The 22,931-nt window shown below is 42.3% G+C and overlaps 1 protein-coding gene across 3 annotated transcripts in view; it reads right to left on the bottom strand.

Moving 5' to 3' along the window:
* Positions 1–22,635, bottom strand: part of grb10b (growth factor receptor-bound protein 10b) — a 61,271-nt gene extending 38,636 nt beyond the window's left edge. For 2 of the 3 annotated variants that reach the window (XR_014598363.1, XM_084027808.1), the window contains exons 1-3: positions 22,403–22,633; positions 8,453–8,577; positions 1,106–1,202 (exon numbers count right to left, since the gene is read on the bottom strand). Coding sequence is in view for 2 of the 3 variants with exons in the window: in XM_084027808.1 (XP_083883934.1) it covers positions 1,106–1,202; positions 8,453–8,503 (148 nt within the window). In the remaining variant the exon portion in view is untranslated. Of the gene's footprint in view, positions 1–1,105; positions 1,203–8,452; positions 8,578–22,402 lie in introns of all 3 variants that reach the window. The other variant, XM_084027809.1, reaches the window with a different exon arrangement.
* Between the last annotated feature and the right edge of the window lie 296 nt (positions 22,636–22,931).

Raw genomic sequence — 22,931 nt, 5'->3', positions numbered from 1 at the left:
AGTTTAATAACGTCAGCAAGGATTATGATCCCACTAATAACACCGATGTACTAGGGCCGAATTCAAAATCTCTGTTCATATGATACAGATTTTGAGCAGCATATGTACAACTTGTGAGACACACTACAATGGTAACAGTACTTAAAAGTGGCGGCGAACCCTTGACTAATTAAAAAAATAATAAATCAGGCTCCCAACACATGTCGGACATAATCTACTGTTGTATCCATAAAATGTGTATCCATCCAAAATATCATCATTCAGAAAGTGTAAACAAAAATGTTCCTTGGTTAAAGTCATCTCCGTTCGTCTGCCTCTCCGCTCCTCCTGGGTTCCCTCCATCGCAGCCGATCCTGAAAATGACAATGTAATTTCTGCTCCATTTATTTCCCATGCCAGGGCCAAGCGTTCTAATTCGCTCGTTGAGTCGTGGCAGACTACCCGCCCTTACCTCCCATGCTGAGCCAATATTGTGCTTAAATCTCATGCTCCGATTGTCTCGGATGAACCCTGTATGGCACAATTAGATAGACGACGTAATTATAATGGCACCCTGTGTCCATGCGGATCACCCTTTGAACTACTGAAATGTTTACAGCGGAAGAGACCCAAATATATATTATCCCCCTCGACCCCACCCCCGTCCCAGTGGAGGATAATGAGCAGCAAGCCGCTCTCCACACTGTACTGAGACGACACACACACACAAACACACACACAAACACACACACACACACACTCAGGTAATTTCTATAAACTTTTTGTAAACTCTTCTCATCTCATACTGCATGCACCAAAATAAATGACTAATACACAGCAAGCTTATGTTACATCAAGTCAATGAAAGTAGTCCAAGTAGCATACAATATCATATGATCTGCCCCACTGCATGTAAAAGCATTTGTCATTTGATGTCATAGTATAACAGAGTATGCTCTTCTGTGTCATACAACACCAGTGTAACTCAGGACAGGTTGAGTACACACACACATGCACACACACACACACACACACACACACACACACACACACACACACACACACACACACACACACACACACACACACACACACACGCACACGCACACGGTGGTGGTTGACCAACCTTGATGGTTAGGAGGACTGCGATTGGCTGATTGCTGGAAGCCCGGACCAATGAGCTCAGCTTGTCTGTGATTGGAGGACCGGTCTATATTGTCCTGCTGTGGGAGAAAGAACAGATTAATATTTTGTCACCCCACTGGGAACTTCAGGAGCCAAATATTCAACCTACATTGTTTGATTCATTGATCCAATCCACTAAATGGCATTTTAATGTGGTTATACCCTTAGTACACACATCAATGAGTAGTCAGAAATATAATAACATTACGTGGGACCATTTCAAAAACGGACCAGGAAAAAAAGTAGAGCAAGAACTTAGAGATGCTGTGGTCACAGCAGTTGTAGAAGGTGGAAAAAGGCTTATTTGTTGAATCTCACATCTACAAGACCATGTGAAACAACAGTGAAAACGTCTAAATGAGGGCTGGAAGCATGGAGATCATCATTACATTGTCCTAACATGCTTGTTGTATTTCATCCTTTTGATGCGTGTCCCATCTGGAACACTACAAGTCTATTTAAATTTGTTTTACACACTACGCTTACACAGCCTGCTTGAAAACACAGACATCCCACAAGCAGTGTCATCACGTGTGCATCGGAGCACAGAAGACCGGCAGTTTAACGTCCCGGTTTGACCGTTCTTCCTCCATTATATTTCCTGTCACTACAAAGCTGTTCAACAATAAATGAATCATCACAAAACCGTCGTGTTAATAAATAGATTCAGTTGAAGAGCGGCAACGGCACACACACACACAAACTACTGCGTTTGTCCTCTGATGCCGGAATGAAAGCGGTGGCTTGTTCTGCCTCATTTACAGTAGTGATAATGTAGAGCTGGATTCTTTCACACAGATGGTGTTCTACTATCTGATAGATGATTTATTTTGCCTCAGTGTGATCCATCTCTGATGCCTTCAGAGCCTCTCAGTTACCCTGATTAAACAGTCCTTCTCAAGCTACCCATCATTAATTTCTGCACATTTATATATATTATATATTTATACTTTTTTTTTTTTTTTTTACCAAGTCGTATTCTGCTGCCACAGAACAATGTTTAACAGTGCAGCAGCTTGTCGATAAGCACTTTAATAAGGGCTGGGCTATAAATATCACAATATTTGTTTTTTCAAATACCTTGGTAACAATATTGTGACGATACTGTAGGGTTGATCATTGGTGTTTTTTACAAACTATACAATGACATCTTTGATAATATCTAGAATCTAAGAAAAGAACAATATATTGATTTATCCCTTTGACAACAATCTTTCCCTTATCAATATAATATCCTAAACAATTCAAATGTAACACTTCTTAACAACATCTATATATTTAGTTAAATGAAGTATGAACAGTTTGAAGAGAATTTACTCACTGGGAGAATATAAATTGAAGTAGAATTACCCTCTGATGACTCAATTCTTCAAAGTAAGGGCTCATCTGGATAGATTGGAAATATATAATCCATGGTTTGCCTGCAAAATTAACTCTGTGTTCTTTTCTGGTGTCTATACTGGTGTCTGCATTCAGCATTAGCTGGTTATAATGGGAAGTTTATCATCAGCATATGGTTCTGTCCACCACCACCACCCACCTACCCAACCGCATCCAATCATTACATTGCATTGTTCTGGCTTTGTATTGTGTTGCGTTCCAGCCTTCTTGGCCGGATCAAAATAAAAGAGCGCATTAGGAATAACCTGCTTTTGTAATAAAAAAAAAAGAAAAGTAAAATGACTACAGCATCACCCCATTTGTCCGCATGACATAGCAAACCCTGTCATCAACACACACCGTCTGGGGGTCCAACTACCAGACTGTGACTGATCCCTACCCAGTCACCCAAACAGCACTGGGAGGCTGACTTGGATGGTAGAGCATAGCATTAGTGTCTCTGTGTGTGTGTGTGTGTGTGTGTGTGTGTGTGTGTGTGTGTGTGTGTGTGTGTGTGTGTGTGTGTGTCAGGACAGGATGGTCATGGTTCAGGTCCACTGAGCAAAAACCTAGGGACTGTTTCACAGCATATACTGGTCTTGAATACTGTTTTGTATGGTTGTCTGGGAGTAAATGAGTTAAAACACACACACCCACACACACACAAAGGACCATTAAAGCACACCTTGATCTCTTGTGTAGATCTCACCAACACACATACTAAACCCAGACAGCCTTTGATACCTCAATAGACAATTGACAGAATGTTAATTTAGGGATCTAACCCTATAAATACTGGCCATTTTGCATAATTCTCAGCCATGGCATTACTCAACTCTGCATTTGGTTATATAGGTTTATTGAAGCCTATAAGGTTGAGACTACAAAGAGAATAAAAAAAGTAAGACAATAAAAGCAATTTAATTGTCTGCTGAAGAAAAAAACACAGATGTTCTCTTCTTTTATCTTGCATTTTCTCATCCTGCTTCTCAATCTTGCTCGTGCTGATTATTTCTGACACGCGCACACACACACACACACGCACGCACGCACGCACGCACGCACGCACGCACGCACGCACGCACGCACGCACGCACACAGCTTAAATTCTTAGAGAGGGGTCAAAAAAGGACTGAGGGATGGCCAAGTTTTGACAAGTAGCATATAAGAGCCCTTTCATATATTGATGAAGTTGAAAGGAACTCCAAATAAGAGTCAAGGGGGCAACGGATCAGCTTTTCATAAAGGGGTCAGCGGAAGGCCAGAGACAAGGTTAAGGCACTGAAAGCAGCACAGACACAAAGGTCTGCAGATTGGCCCTCAAACAAAAAGACTGAGACACATGTCATAGCTATGCCTTTAGACAAGGTCAGATTGAGGTTAAATGTTTTGACCAGGGATTGAATATGAATCAATACTTAGCTATTGATGTGATTTTGGCTCAAAAAAAGCAGCCCAGCAGGGGCGTAAATATAGAAAGTGCAAGCAGTGTGGTTGCACTGGAGCCCATTGTGTGAGGGTGGGGGAAAGTTAAATATATACATAAGCCTAATGGTGTGTATGTGTGCTTCGTAACTAGTAACGAGCATGTACTGGGGGCCGCTGTAATTACCTTACACCACTGCAGCTGAGAATGGGCTGGATCTATAAGAACATTTCAAATATAACAGTATAAAATATAGTAATTGTATAATATAGCTTAAATTTAAGTCAAACTAAATATCACCAGGAAGCTTTAAAGATGTGGACATCTAGCTAAAGGGTCCAAGACCCACTTCACTTCACGTAGGTACAACAGGTAAAATAAGAAATACAATATATACAAATATCCAAACCATCAAATAAAAATGCAAAAGACACTGTATAAAATCAAACTAGATAATAAGCAATAATTTAAAAACACATGCTATTATAAAACACTACAGAAAAGCCACTGAATAGATGAGTTTTTAGTTCATGTTAAAAAGATCAATATTTTCTTCCTACCATGTATGGTTCTTTCTCGACAGAAAGTAAAAATCCCTTTTGACATAATTAACAAGAAGGTGATGAGGAGGTCATGCTAATGTCTGCTTTGGTGCTTCATTTATCTCTTTGTTTATACAGTATGAATTCAGCTGTAGCAGCTGTCACAGCCCAGCTGAGCCGCTGACAAGCTGGGCTGTGACATTTATTTACATAACATGAGCGGATTTAGGTTACGCCCTTTCTTTCTCATTCAAATGGATCTATTAAAGCCTTGTAGCTCACCATTGTTAATGATGCTTAAATTATGTTATTTACCCAGATTATTTGACAGGTCTATGGGAGTTCAGGAGTATTAGGAATGAGATACATATACACAAGTATAGAAATATATACAGTATATATACTGCCTGGCCAAAAAGAAAAAAAACCTAACTAATATTTTGTTGCCAGGCAATGTATGTATACAGTGCGTATATATATATACACACACACATATGTATACACATATATATATATATATATATATATATATATATATATATATATATATATATATATATATATATATATATATATATATATACACACACATATATAAACACAGATATACAGTATATATGAACGGTTCTGCATCAATCCAGTAAAGTCTATAATTGATTATTCTTTTTTTATAATATAAAAAGGAAATGCTTTAATTGTGCAATCTTTCCACATTTTATCTAAACAATGTAGCACATCGACTTTTCATAGAAATACGAATTTGTTTGAAAGATGTAAAGGAAAATTATATTTAAATCAAAAATAGAGATGCATCGTGATGCATCAAGAATCCTTTAATAATTGAATCGTGAGTCTCTGAATCGTAATCAAAGATTGTGAGGTGACTGACGATTCCCACCACTACTGTTTAGCATCATAAACCCAAAATATATGCTGTACATACAAATATAAAAAGTATCAGAAAATGTATTATTTAACCGTAGTATATCATTCCTCTCCTGGTTATTGTGCCTACCCTGCCGAAAGACATTCAGATATATTCTGCCGATAAATGCAGGGATATGTACAGAATGCTTGCTGGGAGGATTTCCACATCATGGCCCTGATCTGGAAAAAACTGGATAATCAAGGAAAACTCTGTAGCTGCAAAATCAACTTAGTCACCATAACCTTAACGCCACGTCCACACTGACACATGATTTCTGTGAAATTATCCTCTTACAAAAGCATAACATAAAAAAAAAAAGATCTAGATCTAAAAAAGATCTAGCAAAACTATTGCAATCTTCTGATACCTGGAAATAAAGGTTGATAACTGGAAACGCCACACAAATCTTGTTAATGTTTAGTCCCACATAAAAATACGGCTATCTCAGGCTCTCTCATGGCAAACATTATGCTGGACTCTGCTTGTTTATTCAGTGATCTACCTTAGATTTGGAGAAGCTTAACCTTTATACGTGGCAGTATTATTTTTTTGACATACAGAAATTCCTTGAGCCGTGGTGACACAGCATTTTAGTTTTACATTTTCTTATTATAAAACATCTTATTGGTACTTTCTGGACCAAGGGTTATTTAATCAGCTACCATTCTGCCATTACCAATCCAGTTTTAACACATTAGATTTGCCTTGCTTTGCACATATCATTTGTTCGCCAGTCATACAACAGAGACAAGATTAAGGTGACGATATAATTCCTTGAGTTTAGTATGAATGTTATCTTGCATCTGTTTTGAATTGCTGCTGCATTTTTATCGGGGGGAAAATCTTCCATAACCCTGGAATTTCACAGTGAATGGATTTTCTCATTCAGCAAGTCAGGCAGCAGTCAAGGTACATCTGTTATAGCTGGATGCTTTGCAAACAGCCAGGCGAGTGTGCGTCTGTGTGTGTGTCTGTAAACTAGAGTGTGTACATTAAGGTCTTTATACTGAACTCCCGGTTGCACCCATCTAAACCTCTAGCAAAGATTAGAGAACTAAATGATTCCTCAGTACATATACTTTATTTATACCTTTTTAAAGGAGTCCATGAGTGCTGAATAAAAAAGTGTGATTGTTGTTGACTTCATTTCCATTAAAATCATTGAAATGATAAGACAACAGAGAGAGAGAGAGAGAGAGAGAGAGAGAGAGAGAGAGAGAGAGAGAGAGAGAGAGATTCTCACGTGAATCTTGTGTCCGTCTCTCTCTAAGCTGTAGAGATCTGGGAGACTCCAGCAGGCTGAACTCTCTGTCCACTAGCTCTGAGGTCAAAGGTCGTACATAAAGCCATGGCCCAGATGACAAGCAAACAACAGACTGGCTTCTGATCATGCCAAAAGTGCTACTGCCCTAATACAAATGTTTGGAAGTAGGGCTGCAGCTATCGATTCTTTTTGTAATCGATTAATTTAGCACTTTATCGATCGATTAATCGAGGAATCGGATAAAAAAAAAATTGCGTTTTTAAACAACCAAAACAAATAATGCATAACGAAAATGATGTGGCTGTAAAATGATCAAGCATTTCTAAAAAAAAATAAACAGAGGTATTCATTCCAACTACAAAATTTGGCTCCAAAACTAAGCCCATTTATTAAGTGCCAGTGAGAATTTAACAACAATACAGTTAAATCAACTTGGATAAAACATGGATAACATTTAATTTACGTTTTGTTTTGCCAGCAATGGCCCTTTCCTCTCCCTGCCCTAAATATGTGTGTATATAGTGTACTTCTTCTGTGCCATTTATGTATTTAGCTTTCTCTATCACTACAGTAACTGTTTGACCATTCTTTTCTCTGCTTTGAACTCCTCCGTCCGTTTGGGCAAACACAACAACTCACAGCCAAGCGTAAATCAGGCTTTCCGATTGGCTGTAAAAGCTGCTACGGGAGCCAATACGAGCGTCCGATGCATAAACGTAACTCTATACGTCACTCGCAAGATGGCGGATGAGAAGTGATCGATATACATAAACAAAACGGATAAATGCGCCACGGAGACGAGGAGACATCTAGTCACACATTTTACTACTTTACGCATTCGTTTTGTTGTCAGAAATAAATCGCTCACATGGGCAAGCAGGATACCGTTGTTTAGCCCCGATACTCTCTGTCGTTTACGGACATTCTGAGGCTGACTTTCCGCCATCGCGCCAACTAAATTCAGAATGAATGACCGTGTATGACGCGCTGGTGTGCTTCCTAAACAACGGTCCGTGTGGAACAATCGGATCCCTGCACATAGGCACGTCATAGGAATTTAACGAGGCTTCGAGGCAGATGTTTTGCCTCGAGGAATTTTCATAATCGAGTTAATCGAGTAACTCGATGAATCGTTGCAGCCCTATTTGGAAGTCATTTGACCTGCGGAGGCTGATGTAAACAAATCTACCAAACCTAAAACCTGATGTCAGACGTCAAGAGCGACCTTGTGAACTCAATAACACATCAGCAGGACACACCAATAATGTTTAGAGGCCTTTATCTCTAATCTCCTATATGAACAAGCTTTCTGTTTCACAATTCATCTCCTTATTCACAAGCCTGGTTAACAATACTCCATTTCCCATACATTTCTTTATTTTTATATACCTTTGTGGCCACAATATCAACATTGATTGTCACATATTGATTTTTGCTAAATCTGATGTTTCATTTACCAAACTGTCTGAGTTAGCCATGGCCTGCAGATGAACAGGTCAAGTTCAGTGCTGGGCGAGGATCCAATGTAACTGGATGGCACAGTTTAGAAATGTAGGAATGACAATTAACCAATGACATCAGTAGTCTGGCTTTACACACAAGTCTTCTTGGCTGTTTCCCTCTAGTCTTAAATGGTAGCATCTCATCTCTACAAATAACAGCTGAGCTGTTAAAGTAGTATGGATTCTGCTTAAAGATAGATGTTTTACTTAGTATGGTAGAACCTACAATAGGAAATTGCCATTTACCTGATAATTTGGATGATGCAGGAAATAATCCGGACACCCAGCCACCGCCATGTTTTGTGTGTCTCAGCTCTTGTGTACAATTTGCTTGGTCGGGTCAGTTTGGATACAAGATGGACAAGCAAAACCTGCAGAGGAAGAAGAGCAGACAAATGGAAGTTAGTGGAAAACTACAAAAGGAACAAGGGGGAGGGTGACAAGGTCCAAGAGAGGAAGTGTGAAGGAAGGAGAGGAGGATGGCAGAGGGAAAGGAAGATGGAGTCTAGGTTCTGAGGAGACGGATATAGCACAGAGCACTTCTTAACCCACATAGACCTACAGTAAACAACATCAACAAGCAAAGAGGGAGGAACAGTGGTTGGTTATAAATTGTGAAGCATAATTGAATCGTATTCTAAATCTACAGATGTTCCTCCTGCTGTCCCACACCTGTAACATGTGCTGATATCACATCGGTAAAAATGTGTCGCAGTATGACCAATTATTTTGACATTGGTAGAAAAATGAACTTCTTGGTCACGAGACTCACATCAGTCAATTCCAGTGCAAAGTGCATGAATTTGAGATGATTATAAAGGCTTGTATTTGGATGATAAAACGTCTGATTGAACTTTGCACTACCACTGCAGCACTGTTAAGTAAATAGATGTCTGCCAAAAAGAAGTCATGCACCTTATGGAATTCTCTATAATGGAGCTGGAGGACTCTAAAAAGTCATTTACCGACTGCAACCAAACTGTCAATCTCACCATACTCCCCCATACTTGGATGTCTATGTAAATAAACATCGCTGCAGTAGAAGTTGTACCTCAGGGGACTTTCAAGGTGTTTTTCTGCCATATTGTGCCTCCCTGCCGGCCATCCTTGGGTCAAAATAACCACAAACTCAACAACATGGGATTTTCGTCTATTTGAACTTCTTAAAGTGGGTATCCTATTAACCTCTTGGCACGGCTGCCGCTGAATAAACACCTGCAAACACCAACCCAAAAATACCCTGCAGGCACCCTTCCAGGTCTTAAGTTAGAGCCCACTGTGTATTTGGAGCGGAGCAGCTCAAGCTCACAACTGTGACGGTCTTTTATGCCGCAGTTCACGACCCCGCGTTGGTATTTTAAAAATATGACTTGCCATTTTATAGACGGCTAATATTATCTTGTGTTTGCATTCGCGGCCGCGAGCGGGCTGCCCTTGCGGCCCCCAGAGTGTGTATGTGTGTGTGTGGGGATGTTTACACGTGCTGCACATATGTGGCTGTGCGTAGGTGTGTAAAGCCTCGGTTTCTAGGCGTTTTCAGGGACTTTGAGAAGCTCTGCTTGTGTTTACAGAGTTGTGCATGTTGTCGTCTCTTAAAGACTAGTCAGACTGGACCACTCGGCCTCCAGTCGAGTCAACTACCAGACTGGATACACGGTTGAATTGCAATAAACCTTCTAACTTTTAAGCCATCGGACCATCTGACAGGCACTTCTGATGCAGTGTACTAACCCCTTAAGACTGCAAGAGAGAACATTTGAGTAAATCACAAGACACTTCTACTTTATGTGCTACAATCTCATCTATAGTCTGTAACCCAGGACAAACCTCCATCTTGGACGAGTTTGAAACGCTCGAGGCTCGATTCTGGCTTCAAAACAAACAGGAATAGATGCTCTTCAAATAGGCTGCCATACGTTCTGTGGTTTTCCCATCTACGACAAGATGCGTGTCACACTGAAAATCGTGTCAGCCGATGTGATAAATAAAACCGTCAGCCGGAGCTTCCCCTTTCCGCTTTAAAGACCTAAAAATGAAACAAGTTTTTTGAAACCCCCAAAATTGGGCTCGCAAATAATGACCAAACCATGAATGCATACTAAACAAAGAAGTTGGCAGCACGATCACTCGGGCCGCTGAAAGGTTTTGTTTGTAATGAGCGTACGTGTGTGTGTGTGTGTTTCTGTCGGACCATGTGTGTGGCCCCGGCCGGCTGGCATGCAAGGACAGCTCGTCATTTACACATTATTTACAGACACACAGTTTACAACAAAAACAAAACAAATTAACATCAGCCTAAACTGTCCGTGCGGCCCCTCATTAGGCTCCACACACCGGCTGACTGCAGGAGCCGCGGCTGAACTGTATGTTTACTCGATCTCCGGAGTCAGGAGGGTTGTGCGGGAGGGACACCAGCAGACTTCAACTACATTAGAAGCTAAATGAAACGGTTGTGGCTCCGCGATCAAAAACTGCCACTTTCGTTTTGAGAGGATTAAAATAGTAAACATTAAATCCCGATGAATTAAATGTGTGGCCTTTCAACATCGCTGGTGTAAATTCTGCTTCATCTGTGCGTGATAAAACATGGGAAAAGGCTCAGGCGTTCCATGTAGCATTAAAATACCTCACAAAACCGAGTTTCAAAGTGCTCATACGTGCCACGGTGACTCTCAGTGACTGATATATTGACCAAACACACACGCACCTATGCTTAATTGCTCCCTGACACAATCAAAGCCATTCCAGTGCAGAGATTAGACCCTCTCAGAGCCCTTTGATTCGATTTCTTCCACTTGAACAGTGCACTGAAACCTAACCATCTCTGACCTTGACAGTGCAATTACCCGGACAGTGTCGCCACACTAGAAAGGGAGGGGGGCTTTGGGGTATGGCGGCCGTACCCAGCGGTGAGGTGACGGCATCTGGATTCATTAAAGTGATTTTTGCTCAAACTTGCATGAGGGAGAATGTTAGGTGGTGGACTTCAAACGCAAGGGCCTTAATAATGCCCATCATGAATCATAAATCCGTTCCGGCACTATCCGGGCTGAGACTTCCCAGCCAATACACGGCAGTCTACCCGAGGTGTTCTGCTCCGGGGTTGTACGACATCCACCTGATGGTGTGGGAAATATTTAATATGCAGCTTATATTATTTTTAGTCCATACTGGTGTTATTAGTGCATTACCTACATAATCTTTTAAGTTGGGGTGCTAAATCTGAAAGGAAACCAATATGCACACACGGTCTTTGTGAAGAAGGAAGAAGTGTCACATGCCTGCGTTTCACACAAACACTCCTTCAAGACAGCTTCAAATTGCTTTAACTCCTGATGATAATGTACACTTAGCAAAATGGACAACATTTATGCTATATATGCGATTTACACTTAATGAGCTAGAAAATGTGATATTATATGACACCGCCCTTGAGCCAATAAGCCATAAATACTAAGACAATTATGCAGATATGACTTTCCTTTACTCAAACGTCAGTTTCAGTCAACTGTATAAGTGCGAGTGAGTGTACATACGAACGTATAAGTGTAACATACTGTACAACACATAAATGATGAGTCTTACTTGATGTGAACTAAACTTCAGTTTGAGAAGAATGCATAATATCTATAATATAATATAACAAATGCAAGGTGGAACAGTATAGCTGCTGTTGGACGACTGGTGGGCTTCCATGCTGTCTTGAGGTTAATGTGCTGATATATATGCTTACATCTCAAGGGTCCAGCTTTAACATCCCGAGGTGCTAAGCCCTACAGAGAAGCCAGAGGCGAGGCCTGGGATCACCAGAACCCCGGGCTATTTAAAGTAAAGCCTAATTGAAACAGTCGAGACATTTCCCTGAACAGTTCTCCTCTTTTGCAGGGTGGATCAGTGGCTGACCAGCTCATCGGACCAAAGATGGATGTTAAGAGGACTTCAGGGGCTGCAGGGCTGCGCCTCTGCTTGCAACCAATACCAAGAGTGAGGTTCAGAGGTCAACGATTCGAAAAAAATGTTTGTGTACATTTCCATGCATGATTTAAAAAAATAAATAAATAGGAGTTTGCTACTCAGAGTTTGCTAGTCACTTCTTAAAACACTTAAAGAAAAGGCTTTTCTTGTCACAAGTAGACTTACGTTTCATACAGAGATCGAACACACTAGGAGTAAAACCAGAGACTGTCGGTGGAACAAACAACAAGGTCGCTGCCGTATTTACGCCGAGACGATGTTATGTTCAGTGTTTACGTAGCAGCTACGGTGTTAGCCTAGCTTAGCATCCGAATGCCAAAACAAGCATTTTTTCGTATCGTCTTAACGGACAGACTTTACAAACCATGACTTAGGACTTTTTACTAATTGTCGTTACTTCGGCATATTCTTTATCCGAAAATTGTAATTAAATCACAACGTGGTTTTTGATAGCTCTATGAGGTTCATAGATCCCCCTCCGGGTAAAGGTATAAACTCAGACAGGACACCGTTTAGTTTCCCGGTATATCAGGGACTTCCACAACATGTACAAAGCAGTAATAGTGTTTATTTCAGCCATGAATGATGAAACATTATCCGTGTAAATGCAGCGGGTGCCGCACGGATTTCTCTCTCAGCCGTGTCTCCGTTATTTGCAACGCCACAGACTGTCGGGGCCCTGCATTTCCAAGTTCCACCTTTTGCAAAACAATACTGAATAAAAACAATAGGTTTTTGACAGTTGTGAATCGATTCAGAATCGTCCACGTCCTCATCGCGATGCATCTAAGAATCGACACCCCCCCCCCCCCACCCCTAATAACTCATGACTACTGATCCAAGAAGGGATAAGGGTTCGCAAAGCTAAAACAAACTTTCAGACGCAAGTTAGTACAAATGTTGCTTTACAAATAAAATACAGATAAAATATACATTTAGAATTGTGTATATCAACTTTCATTGTTTTTCAATAGATTTTTTTCAAATAGATTATTTAGGCCACAGCTTCCTCCCATATTGAATAACGGGTTATAGCAGTTTCCCTCCCTTAAGATTTTCCAAAGAGTCCAAAATGAATGCCAAATTGATATATATTTAACTTTTAACCTCACAAACTGTAGGCTAAACCTGAAATAAATCAGCTGCACTACACATGAGTTCAATTGATTTTTTAAAAACCCATCTGCCTGCTGTGCTGGTTTGGTGGCTTGTCTGTCTCATGGTCTCTCTCTCTGTCTCTGCTAATCCAGGAAGTAGCTGTCCTGGTTAAATTGGAATTTAACAGGTAGAACCTTCGTTGCAGGACTGAGTGATACGGCTAAAATCTTGATATCGGTAATTTCATATCTCGATAACGATACAGGGGTCGACAATATAAATGGCCCAGACGTACTTTTAAAACCGTCCGGGCCACCAGAACGCTCCAAATGTTCACACAGGCCGCCGAAGTGCCGCCAATAGCCGCGGAAGGGAGCCCACTTCCTTTCGGCGCCCTTGTTAACCGATAGTGAAGTTCAGACCAGACGCGAAGCACCGCAATCCTACGGGGCCGTCTCGTGCCGTGCAGCGATCGTTTCACCGTCTGGTCTTTTTTGTGGGCGAGCCACGAGCGATGGCGTCAATTCTCGCAGGAAGTGACACAAAGAAACATTCCATTTTCAAAAAAGCAATTTTCAAAATAAAATACCGCAATTGACAAATGCGATCATATTTGTGTATCTAAACAGAGTAAAGAGATGAAAACAAACAAACACACAAACAAACAAAATTATTTTCATGGGCGCGCTGCTTTGCAGCGCTTCGGCGGCGCTTCAGTGGCCGGTGCAAACCCAGCGCTCGCTCACTGCTGCTGACTGTTGACACAGAGTTTCTGTTCCCGACATCAGTAATGTTTCTAAAACCCCCAATGCCCACCTTTGCAGACAAGTAAGTTAGAGAAAAGTTGAAGTTTATGAACAGAAGTGTAAGATAACGCATGCTGTGTAACTACGGAGGCTTGAAAACGCAGATCTGCAAGCACATGTGTCCCATTTGTGACACACTGTAGATCAGCGTTTGAATTATTATTGTTATTATATTATTATTAATAACTTGGAATTATCATGATACAATTATTTTAGAAATCTTATGATAAACACTTGCTTTATAGAAATTATAGTAGCTAGTTTTTTATATTTATGATGAATACAGGCAGGAGATATGAGTTGTGAGTCAATGCAGAGAAGGCTGTTTTCAGCTGGTGGCAGTCAGGGCCCAGAAGCAGACGCCCAGGATATACTGCCTGGGCATCAGGAGGGGGGCGCAAAAATCAAATCAAGATGGAGGAAAACTGATTGTGCTTGAGTAATGCAGCACTGTTTGCACTTTTGATTTATGTATTTGCATGTTTTGACCTCAGTACTGCAGTATTAAAGTAAACGTTGTTAAATCAATGAATACAAAATGATAAGATTTTCTGAGAAATGTCTTGATATCTCAATTTCTGATTCCACCATGATATGATTCCATTAAAATGATCGTATTGAATTACCGCCCAGCCCGAGGTAACCATAAACCGAAACTCCACCGTGTTTGACGGCAGCATCTGTACAGCGCAGCTGTGTCAACCATTTTCCCTGTGTATACAATACTAAAATATGTTCATCCCAGTTAACCTGACTCGGGCTGACTGGACTGGACCCAGCTAAACACGGCGCTGTTCAGCTCCGCTCAGTCATCTTTGGAATGCAGGGAGCACATTCTTTCCATATAGGCCACTCGGGTGAAAAAACATGCAATATAGCGGACCCCGACCTCGCCAAATGGATTGATTTGTGGGCCAGCCAGGGATAGGGTGGCTGGTGTTGAAAGAAGAGTGAGGAACATATGGCAGAATGTGTGTGTGTGTATAACACAAACACAACACACACTGATTGTAAGCTTCCTACTTAGGTATCATAAGGTCAAAAGGGCACTTTTTTATGCTTCTAGGGGTCAGGTCGTGTCAGGGAACAAAGTGTTTTATCTCCTGCTCCCTTGGGTAGAGGTCTGCAGGTCTGTTTTTTCTATCTCACATCCAACTGCTCCTGTAGGATTTCTGACCATTACGCCCCGCTCATGCAGACAACCATCCCAGCCTCCTGTTGGGAGTCTCGTCGCTCCCTGATCAATCTCTGATCACTTAAACTCTATTAAAAATCTGTCTGCCCCGTCTCACAGGGAACATTTGTGCAAATAGTACGTACTTTCTTTTAAATTGACACAGACGCTCAGCTTTTTAATAAGCTATGTTTAGATGCTGTGATCATTAAAAAGAGAGAAGTGAAAGAGAAATGTCTAGTTAATGGTAGTTACTGTAATTTCCTGGACGCGTATTATGTCCTCAAAGGTTGCATATACTTATATATAGAAACACACTCTCACATTTTAATTTAAATGAAAAATATGTTGATTGAGACAAATATATCTCAGTTAAGCCGGTGGCTATCAGCTGGCAGCTGGTTTTTATTTGACTATACAACTCTAGCTATACATTTGATACATTTTAGTCACTCATAGCTAGTTTAGAGCAGCCTTTTCTACAATGTAAACAGTCCAATCACAGGTGAAATGAGTGGTGAAGGATGTTATAGGTTAGCCAGAATGACAGAGCAACATATGGTCATGGCTCTTCTTCTTGTTTATGAGAACACATATTTAAAGCTCCTCTAATAAACATGGCAATGTTCAAAATTCACTATCGCCGCTACAGGTCCCCGACGCTGGTCGCATCCCTCCCTCAAGTGCCACACCCGCATCAACCATCCAAGCTTCTCATCCCGCTGATTCCCACTGTTGACCCATGCTGCGTTGTAATGCCACAGCTACTGCCCTGTCCTCTAAACCCTCGCCCACTCCCCCAAATCCAACCCCCTACCCTCATCCTGCACCACTCAAGTCCAGAACATAATCAGCATCTTAATTCAAGAAATGGCACAGATCCAACTCTGTGTCCGGGGACTTGTGGAAAGCCCATTGAAGTGAATGTACTGACCGTAACCCAACCCCAAGAGAGCGCAGGTCAATTATTCTACTGTATATGTTTAAACTAGCCAGACGCCTTAAGTGAGAATACTGAACCCGATGCTGGGAGTTATCAAAACTTCCTATGGCGAGGCGACCTATAGAAATGTGCTGTTGTGTTGTGGGAGTGGTGTGGGTGGAAAGACAAGTCGCCTGCCTACTGTGGGCTGGAGATTCCCACCAGCCTTGAGCTCTGAAGGCAACCCTTAGGATGTGTAAATAAAAAGTTTGAAAATGGCATGCCATTAAGATTAAATAGACACTGCATGGTATTACATTACAACACTGATCAAACCTTCTAGTTTATCAAGTAACGCTAAAATTAAAACAGCCAATAATTCCAACAGTGATGGTTCAAGCTTCTCAAATGAGGCTGTTGGGAGTATGAGTGTGTGTGGTTGTGTGTGTGGGCTGGCTGTTGTTTCTGCAGAAATACAACACTGAAAGACAGGAGGGAGAGTGGAACAGAGCATCTCTGTCTTCTGTTTTAATCAGCAGATTAGATGGTAGTCACTCCTCACTGGATGTGCTTGTTGCACATGTTGATTAGTCATTAATTGGCAGCTTTCATTATTTGAGAGCAGCAGCGTAAAGTGGGGCTATAAGAGAGGGCCTGATGTCATGCCGGGGGAGGCTGAATAGCACCAGTCTATGAGAGAAAGGCCTTTTGGAAACGTGGACAGTGCCTAATTGGATGAGGATTTCATTGGGCTGCTTGGGAGGACTGGTGTTATGCAATGGCATAGATGAATGGATGGAGCTTGGGAGCAACTGTGCTTGTGCCCAAGTTGGCTATAATGGTCGCCCCAGAGGGCTGCCTTAGATGGAATGGCCTTCTCATGACGCCACCCTTACTACACCTGTTGGTGGCACATAGACTCTTTAAATGGCTGATGCTTTAAGATAGAAAGGAACTGTCCTCTTCTTAGTCAAGAACATAAAGCTGTGCTGGGAGGTAGCATCATTATCATCTGTAGCAAAAGGAAATGGGCCTTGTAGGTAACGCACTCAACTGGTATCAGAAAAGGGCTGGAGTTCTATATGACCACTTGAGGGGAAAGGGGAAAGGGATTTATTTTGCTTACTCTTCGGAATGCTAACAAACTTGGCAGGCTGAAAATCATATTAAGAAGGACTTAACGAAAGTCCTGTTTCCTAAGTACCAAAGTACACACCTCTAAGCCCTGATCACTTCTAAATCTGGGTATAATACTAGAAAACCAGAGGGCAGAAAATGCAATTATGCACCATAGAATACATGCATGCATGCATGGTCAGAAGTGCTATATTCAGAGAGAACGAGGGAATCGCAATTAGGTTTAGGATGGTGCCATGATTCAAGAACAGAAAACATGCCTGCATTGTTCTGAGGGTTCGCACTGGGAATTATTTCTGGGAGGGGAACACACCTTTTTGGTTGTCATCTTACAAGTACATCTACCAAAGTCAACGATATGTTTTGTTTCTATTTTGCATTGTAGATTCCAGCTGGTATAGAGTGCCGAAGCGGAAGCAGGAAGTAACGGCGCCATGGGTCCTTTCGGAGCGAAAAAAATGAATGGTGTTCAATGGACGGAAAATAATTATTATCTGATCCCCCGGTCGTTATGCCTTGGATTACACAAATGTTGTTTATAGGCTTAAATTATAATTTTCCATGTCAAGAGTTTGACCGTTTATTGTGCAATTCTTCAGTTAAAATTCATTGAGAAAACACAATGATAAAGACTACATGTTGTGTCGCGTATGTGACGTCACGTCATCGCCATCTCCCCATCGGCGAAGTTGAGGCTCTCCACATGACCCGACTTATAGTGGTTCTCCCCCCTTTCGATACTTTTATTCTGCCCTTGGAAAAAAGCGGTGAAGTGGAGCAGAGAAACAGCCATCTCGGCGGACTTCGGACTCGGCGGGTGGTGACGTATATCATTCGCGACGAGAACAGCGAGGAGCTGTAGTTCACAAAGCGGCTCACACAAAACCTAACTTTATCAAAACTCTTCGCGCTTAATTGTCGTCTTCTTTGCGTGAAAAATTTTCTTTAAATATCACAAAGAACATATGTGAAATCCATGGCACAATTCAAACGGGACCAGAAAATAATTTGTATCTACCCATTGAATCGCATTGATATTTTTTTGCTTTTGAGGACCCATGTCCCGGAAATGGAGGGGCGGGACTTCACCACTCTATGGTGAGCTGGATCAACAGACGGAGACAGACAGAGATCTAGAGTGTGAAACTAGGTGAGAGAGGCTAGCTAGAGAAAAAGGGCCAGACAGAGGGACAAAGAGTGAGATGAACGACGAGATGACAGAGATGTAGAGATGAAGGCGAGAGATCACGAGAACGGGTATACAAATAGTGCACATGTGTTTAAGGGCAGGGTTTCCAAACTTGTTTTCTGGGGACCCACTTTCAAAAAATTACAAAACATTGCGACGCAATTCACAATAGGCTTCACAATAGGTAAATTCTGCATCACTTTATATTATCTTGAATGGGTAAACATCATTTTGGGGAAAAAATATACATTTGATAATTCACAACTTTGTTTTATGTATGCGTGTAACATGTTTGATACTTATGAGGCCATACAAATGCATTTAGGCAGTTAACAGGCCATCTCATTCCTTTCATTTCCTGTCATCAGTGAAACAATCAGAATGTGTGCTAGCCTTTCATATTAGAATCAATGTTATAAGTACGCTACACTTATCAAAACAATACGGACATTCAGGCTCCCTCATGTGGTTCAAAGGTGTACTGCAAATATAAATCTCACATAAAAGAGAAATTCTTCAAATGTATTTTCCGACCCTAATAAAGCCCAGATCGTCTTCGGGAATGACAGTCAGAGGGATCGTTCCGTCTGAAGCATCACTGTGCAGCCACACCACATTACCTTTAGCCACCCGAGCATGTGGTCCCTCAGGTGTTCAGTTACCTACAGAATGAAGGCAACATTCCCGCCTCTCACGCAGGCTTAGGTTTCAGCCACATTTGGACTAACACCAGATAGTGAGAAACCCAATCCACTGTACACTTTGGTGGTTTGACAAGCTTTGCATCACCTTAGGTCAGGAGTGGAATCCGATGTGTATAGGACCATATCTACAGTATGGAGTAGGAGGTGGGGGGGGGGGGGGGTTCCTCTGGCAAGGATCTTGGAAATGACTCCATACAACACATAAGATGATAACACAGTGGTTATACTTGAGATACTGAGTATACTGAGAACATGAATTGGGCTATGGGTCAACAATAAGTAGTCACATGAGTGTTAAGGACTGTTCACTTGTAGGTAAATACCAGTTGAACCCAACCTAAATGTAAAAGTGTGTCGCATGCTTTCAGGCCAAGTATGTGGTAACCCAAACATTTGAACAGAAGAGTGATTTCTAGAAAAGACACCCATTTAGGCAACAGTACAAACTTAATGTTAACAAAAAGAAACAAACAAATAGCAGTCCCGAACATCACTGGATAACTTTTTGACCACTGACGACCCAGCTGAGCGTTTAGGTGCAGATGGTGAAGTTGCTCTGCTTTTAGATCCAGGCAGTTGGTCTACCGGCATGAACTGTGCTGTGGTCCCCCAGCAGGCTTGGGTTAATGGTGTCATGACATCAGGGAGGGGGTATTAACAGTGTATAAGCCTAGACTAACCAGTGCTGAATGACTGCTGGCTGACGCAAGACCCAATGGAATGCTGCCTGGAGCACGACCACAAGCTCTTATACCACCGATACCAGCTAATAGGATATCTCTGCCACTTTTCCCCCTGGATGGCAACGAAAACTCTATGCATGTATACAAGCAAGGTCAAGGAGGGTATCCAACCTTATGTGCATCAATAAAAGTGCTTACATTTACAATGCTATGGTTTTGGTTATGCAACAAATCTCAAGGGTCGTCACTGCCAAGCACACACTATTTCAATTGTATGAGCGGCCGAAGCGAATGCATTTTACATTCATAACAGTTTCTCAAAAAGACAAAAACACGTAGGTCGGAATCCTAGAGCAAGTTGAGTATAGCTTATTGTAAGTATAATTATGTGCAATATGTGCAGTCAGCAGCCTTTTGGCAGCCTGCAGTCTTGCAGAGTTCATGCCCCGTCATGCCTGTGCTTACTGAGCATGGACTTGAAATAGCAGGACTGGTGCTGAGAGGGGGTGAAAAGAAACCGCAGTGAGAGCGGTTGCCATGTGCATGGAGATGTGACCACAACATAATTAAATGAAAGAAAGCTGGAAATAATGGGCAGCGGCGAGGAAGAGAAATCCTTTGGCTATAAATGGGGAAGTGCCAAAAAAATGACATGCTTGAAAAGACGCGACTTTGGCGCATTTTCAGACTGTATGTAGCAGCAGCCATGTGATCAGAGTGACTACTTCATATTCAACCGCACTTTAGAGGTTAACATGCGGAGAGGGCCATGCATGTGTGCAGTATCTAAGTGCTCCAGTGTAGGTTGCCAAGATGAGTGGAATATCGGTGGTTGGCCGGATTGTGTGTTTCACATCAGTGGCTCCAGATCGGTTGCTGACTGAGCTTAGCTTTGCTTCGGATATGTACGTTGAGATTAAGAAATACTTATACATTTCAGTTTACAGGGTTTTAATTAATCCAATCGGAATTGAGCCAGTAAGTATTGAATGACTTCATTCAATGACTTTGGAGCTGACAAACCCAAATTGAGTTTAACCCACATTTTGACCACTCAGAGGGGATTTCAACAAGTTTTTCCTCTTGAAAATGCGCACCGACAGATTTAGATAAGCACTACCTTAAAAAGATCTGCCCGTGTGCATCGGTTTCCTGTGCACCTCCTTCCAGTCTAACTCCACGTTCCCAGCGAGAGCCCTGATCTGTATTCAAAACACACACAGCGAAGTCGATCGTTCCCAGAATCATAAATTTGGGTGGTTATGCAACTTTCTGCAGAGACCACATGCGGTCAATAAAGAGATTGATTTGGAAGTTTGCCTAAATGATGGGGCAGATTAAACCATACATCTTTGAGGAGTTGCTCTGTCACAGCACACATTAAGTTAGATTGGATGGTGTTCAAGATCTTTCTTTCACTCTCATTCATGCACCCTTTGCATTAGTGTTACCATCATGAAACAGGGTTTCTCAAAGTAACACGATCCTTTATAATTGAGGCAAAACGCTGTATTACCGACTGAAGCAACAGCAGGCTTTTGAAACAAATATCACACTGAAACAACAGAGGACCTGTGCACCTACAGGTAGGGTGCATTTAAAGTATTTGGTGAAATAGCTGAATTTTGTGAAACGAATGGGGAGTGGGCCGAGGATTCCAAAAGAATTTCGCATCAAATAAACATCACAGAAGCCCAATATGATAAGACTTCCCAACACACTGACTCTGAGAATGCTCTCCACGTTATACCGACTTCAGAGCTGCCAAACCACTTTTTACAGTCAGTTCCACACTTCACCAAGGACCCCTTGAAACCCACCCAAGGACCTTCAGGGGACACCGGAGTCCACTATGGGGACCACTGCAGTAACGCTGCATTGGTATCCCTGGGAAAACGCCTCTCTCTCTCTCCCCTCCCCACCCCCAAAGCAAATGCTGCCAAAAGGATAAGGCGATAAGACGAGACTGGCGAAACTGTCACAGAATTGAGTTTGGGGGGGGGGGCAAAGCGGGGAGCTGGAGTCCTGCTGGCTATGGGCCATTGTGGACCGCTGTTACGCAACCGTAAACAAGGACGGTTGGGATCAAAATACTGTTCCCCCGGGAGACGCCCGGATCACAGCAAAGGTTGGGGTAAGGTGCAGAAAAGTGCACGAGATTCAGAAGCGTACCGACACGCGTACTGACCTCGGAACAGTCCACGGTGGAAGCTTTTCCACCAGTACAAACACAGCAAAGTAGATGCAGTTACATCGCAACGGTCGGATCCTGTGAATAAACTTGTTTTCAAAGTTCAATGACGAGCCGCGGAGAGGAGGGCACGGACCCGGGTCCCGCGAGACGGTTACGCGCAGCGCCGCACGTGTGTTCCGAACCACGCAAAACAGTGCGTGTCACTACAGCAGCGCGTGAAACTTTTATTACACACTTTGCGGACTTTTTTTTGTTATCCCCCCCTCCCACAAGAAGCGTGAGAACTGCGTCTTCATCCGGTAACATGCACTCACCTCAGAGCTGTAGAGGCAGGCCACGACCCTCGAGACACGGACACGGAGAGCGGCAGGCGGGAGAGGAAGGGACACTCGGCGGGCGTCGGATCAGGCCACGGCGGTCAACATTCCCGGACTGGACAGATACACTGAGGCAAGAAGAGGAGGAGGCGAAAACAGTGGCCGCAAAGACTGCAGGCAGCTCATCTCATTGCGGCCGGGGAGGATACACACACACAGACACGCTCACTCACTCACTCACACACGCACGCACACAAACATCTCCTCCCCCTCGGAGTAGGCCACGCCCACAAGGGAACGGTGATTAATGCGGCGTTCAGGTCTTATGGGAAGAAGGGCGTGTTGAGAGGATTCCGCTGTGTTTTTGAGGAGCTGTCTCGCTGGAGTCAGTGTGCTTTTTATAACACATGTAAGAGCTGCACCTTTAAAGTGAAACAACGCGAATAAACAGGGCGTCGCACAGTTTATTTTTTACCAGGTTATACTGTATGTTCAAGTTAACGGTTTTTTTATTTGTATTATTCCC

The sequence above is a fragment of the Eutrigla gurnardus genome (genome assembly GCF_963514095.1).
Source record: "Eutrigla gurnardus genome assembly, chromosome: 14".
Lineage (NCBI taxonomy): Eukaryota > Metazoa > Chordata > Actinopteri > Perciformes > Triglidae > Eutrigla > Eutrigla gurnardus.
The sequence above is the reverse complement of the archived record's forward strand: the minus strand, read 5'-3'. Positions and strand labels throughout refer to the sequence as shown.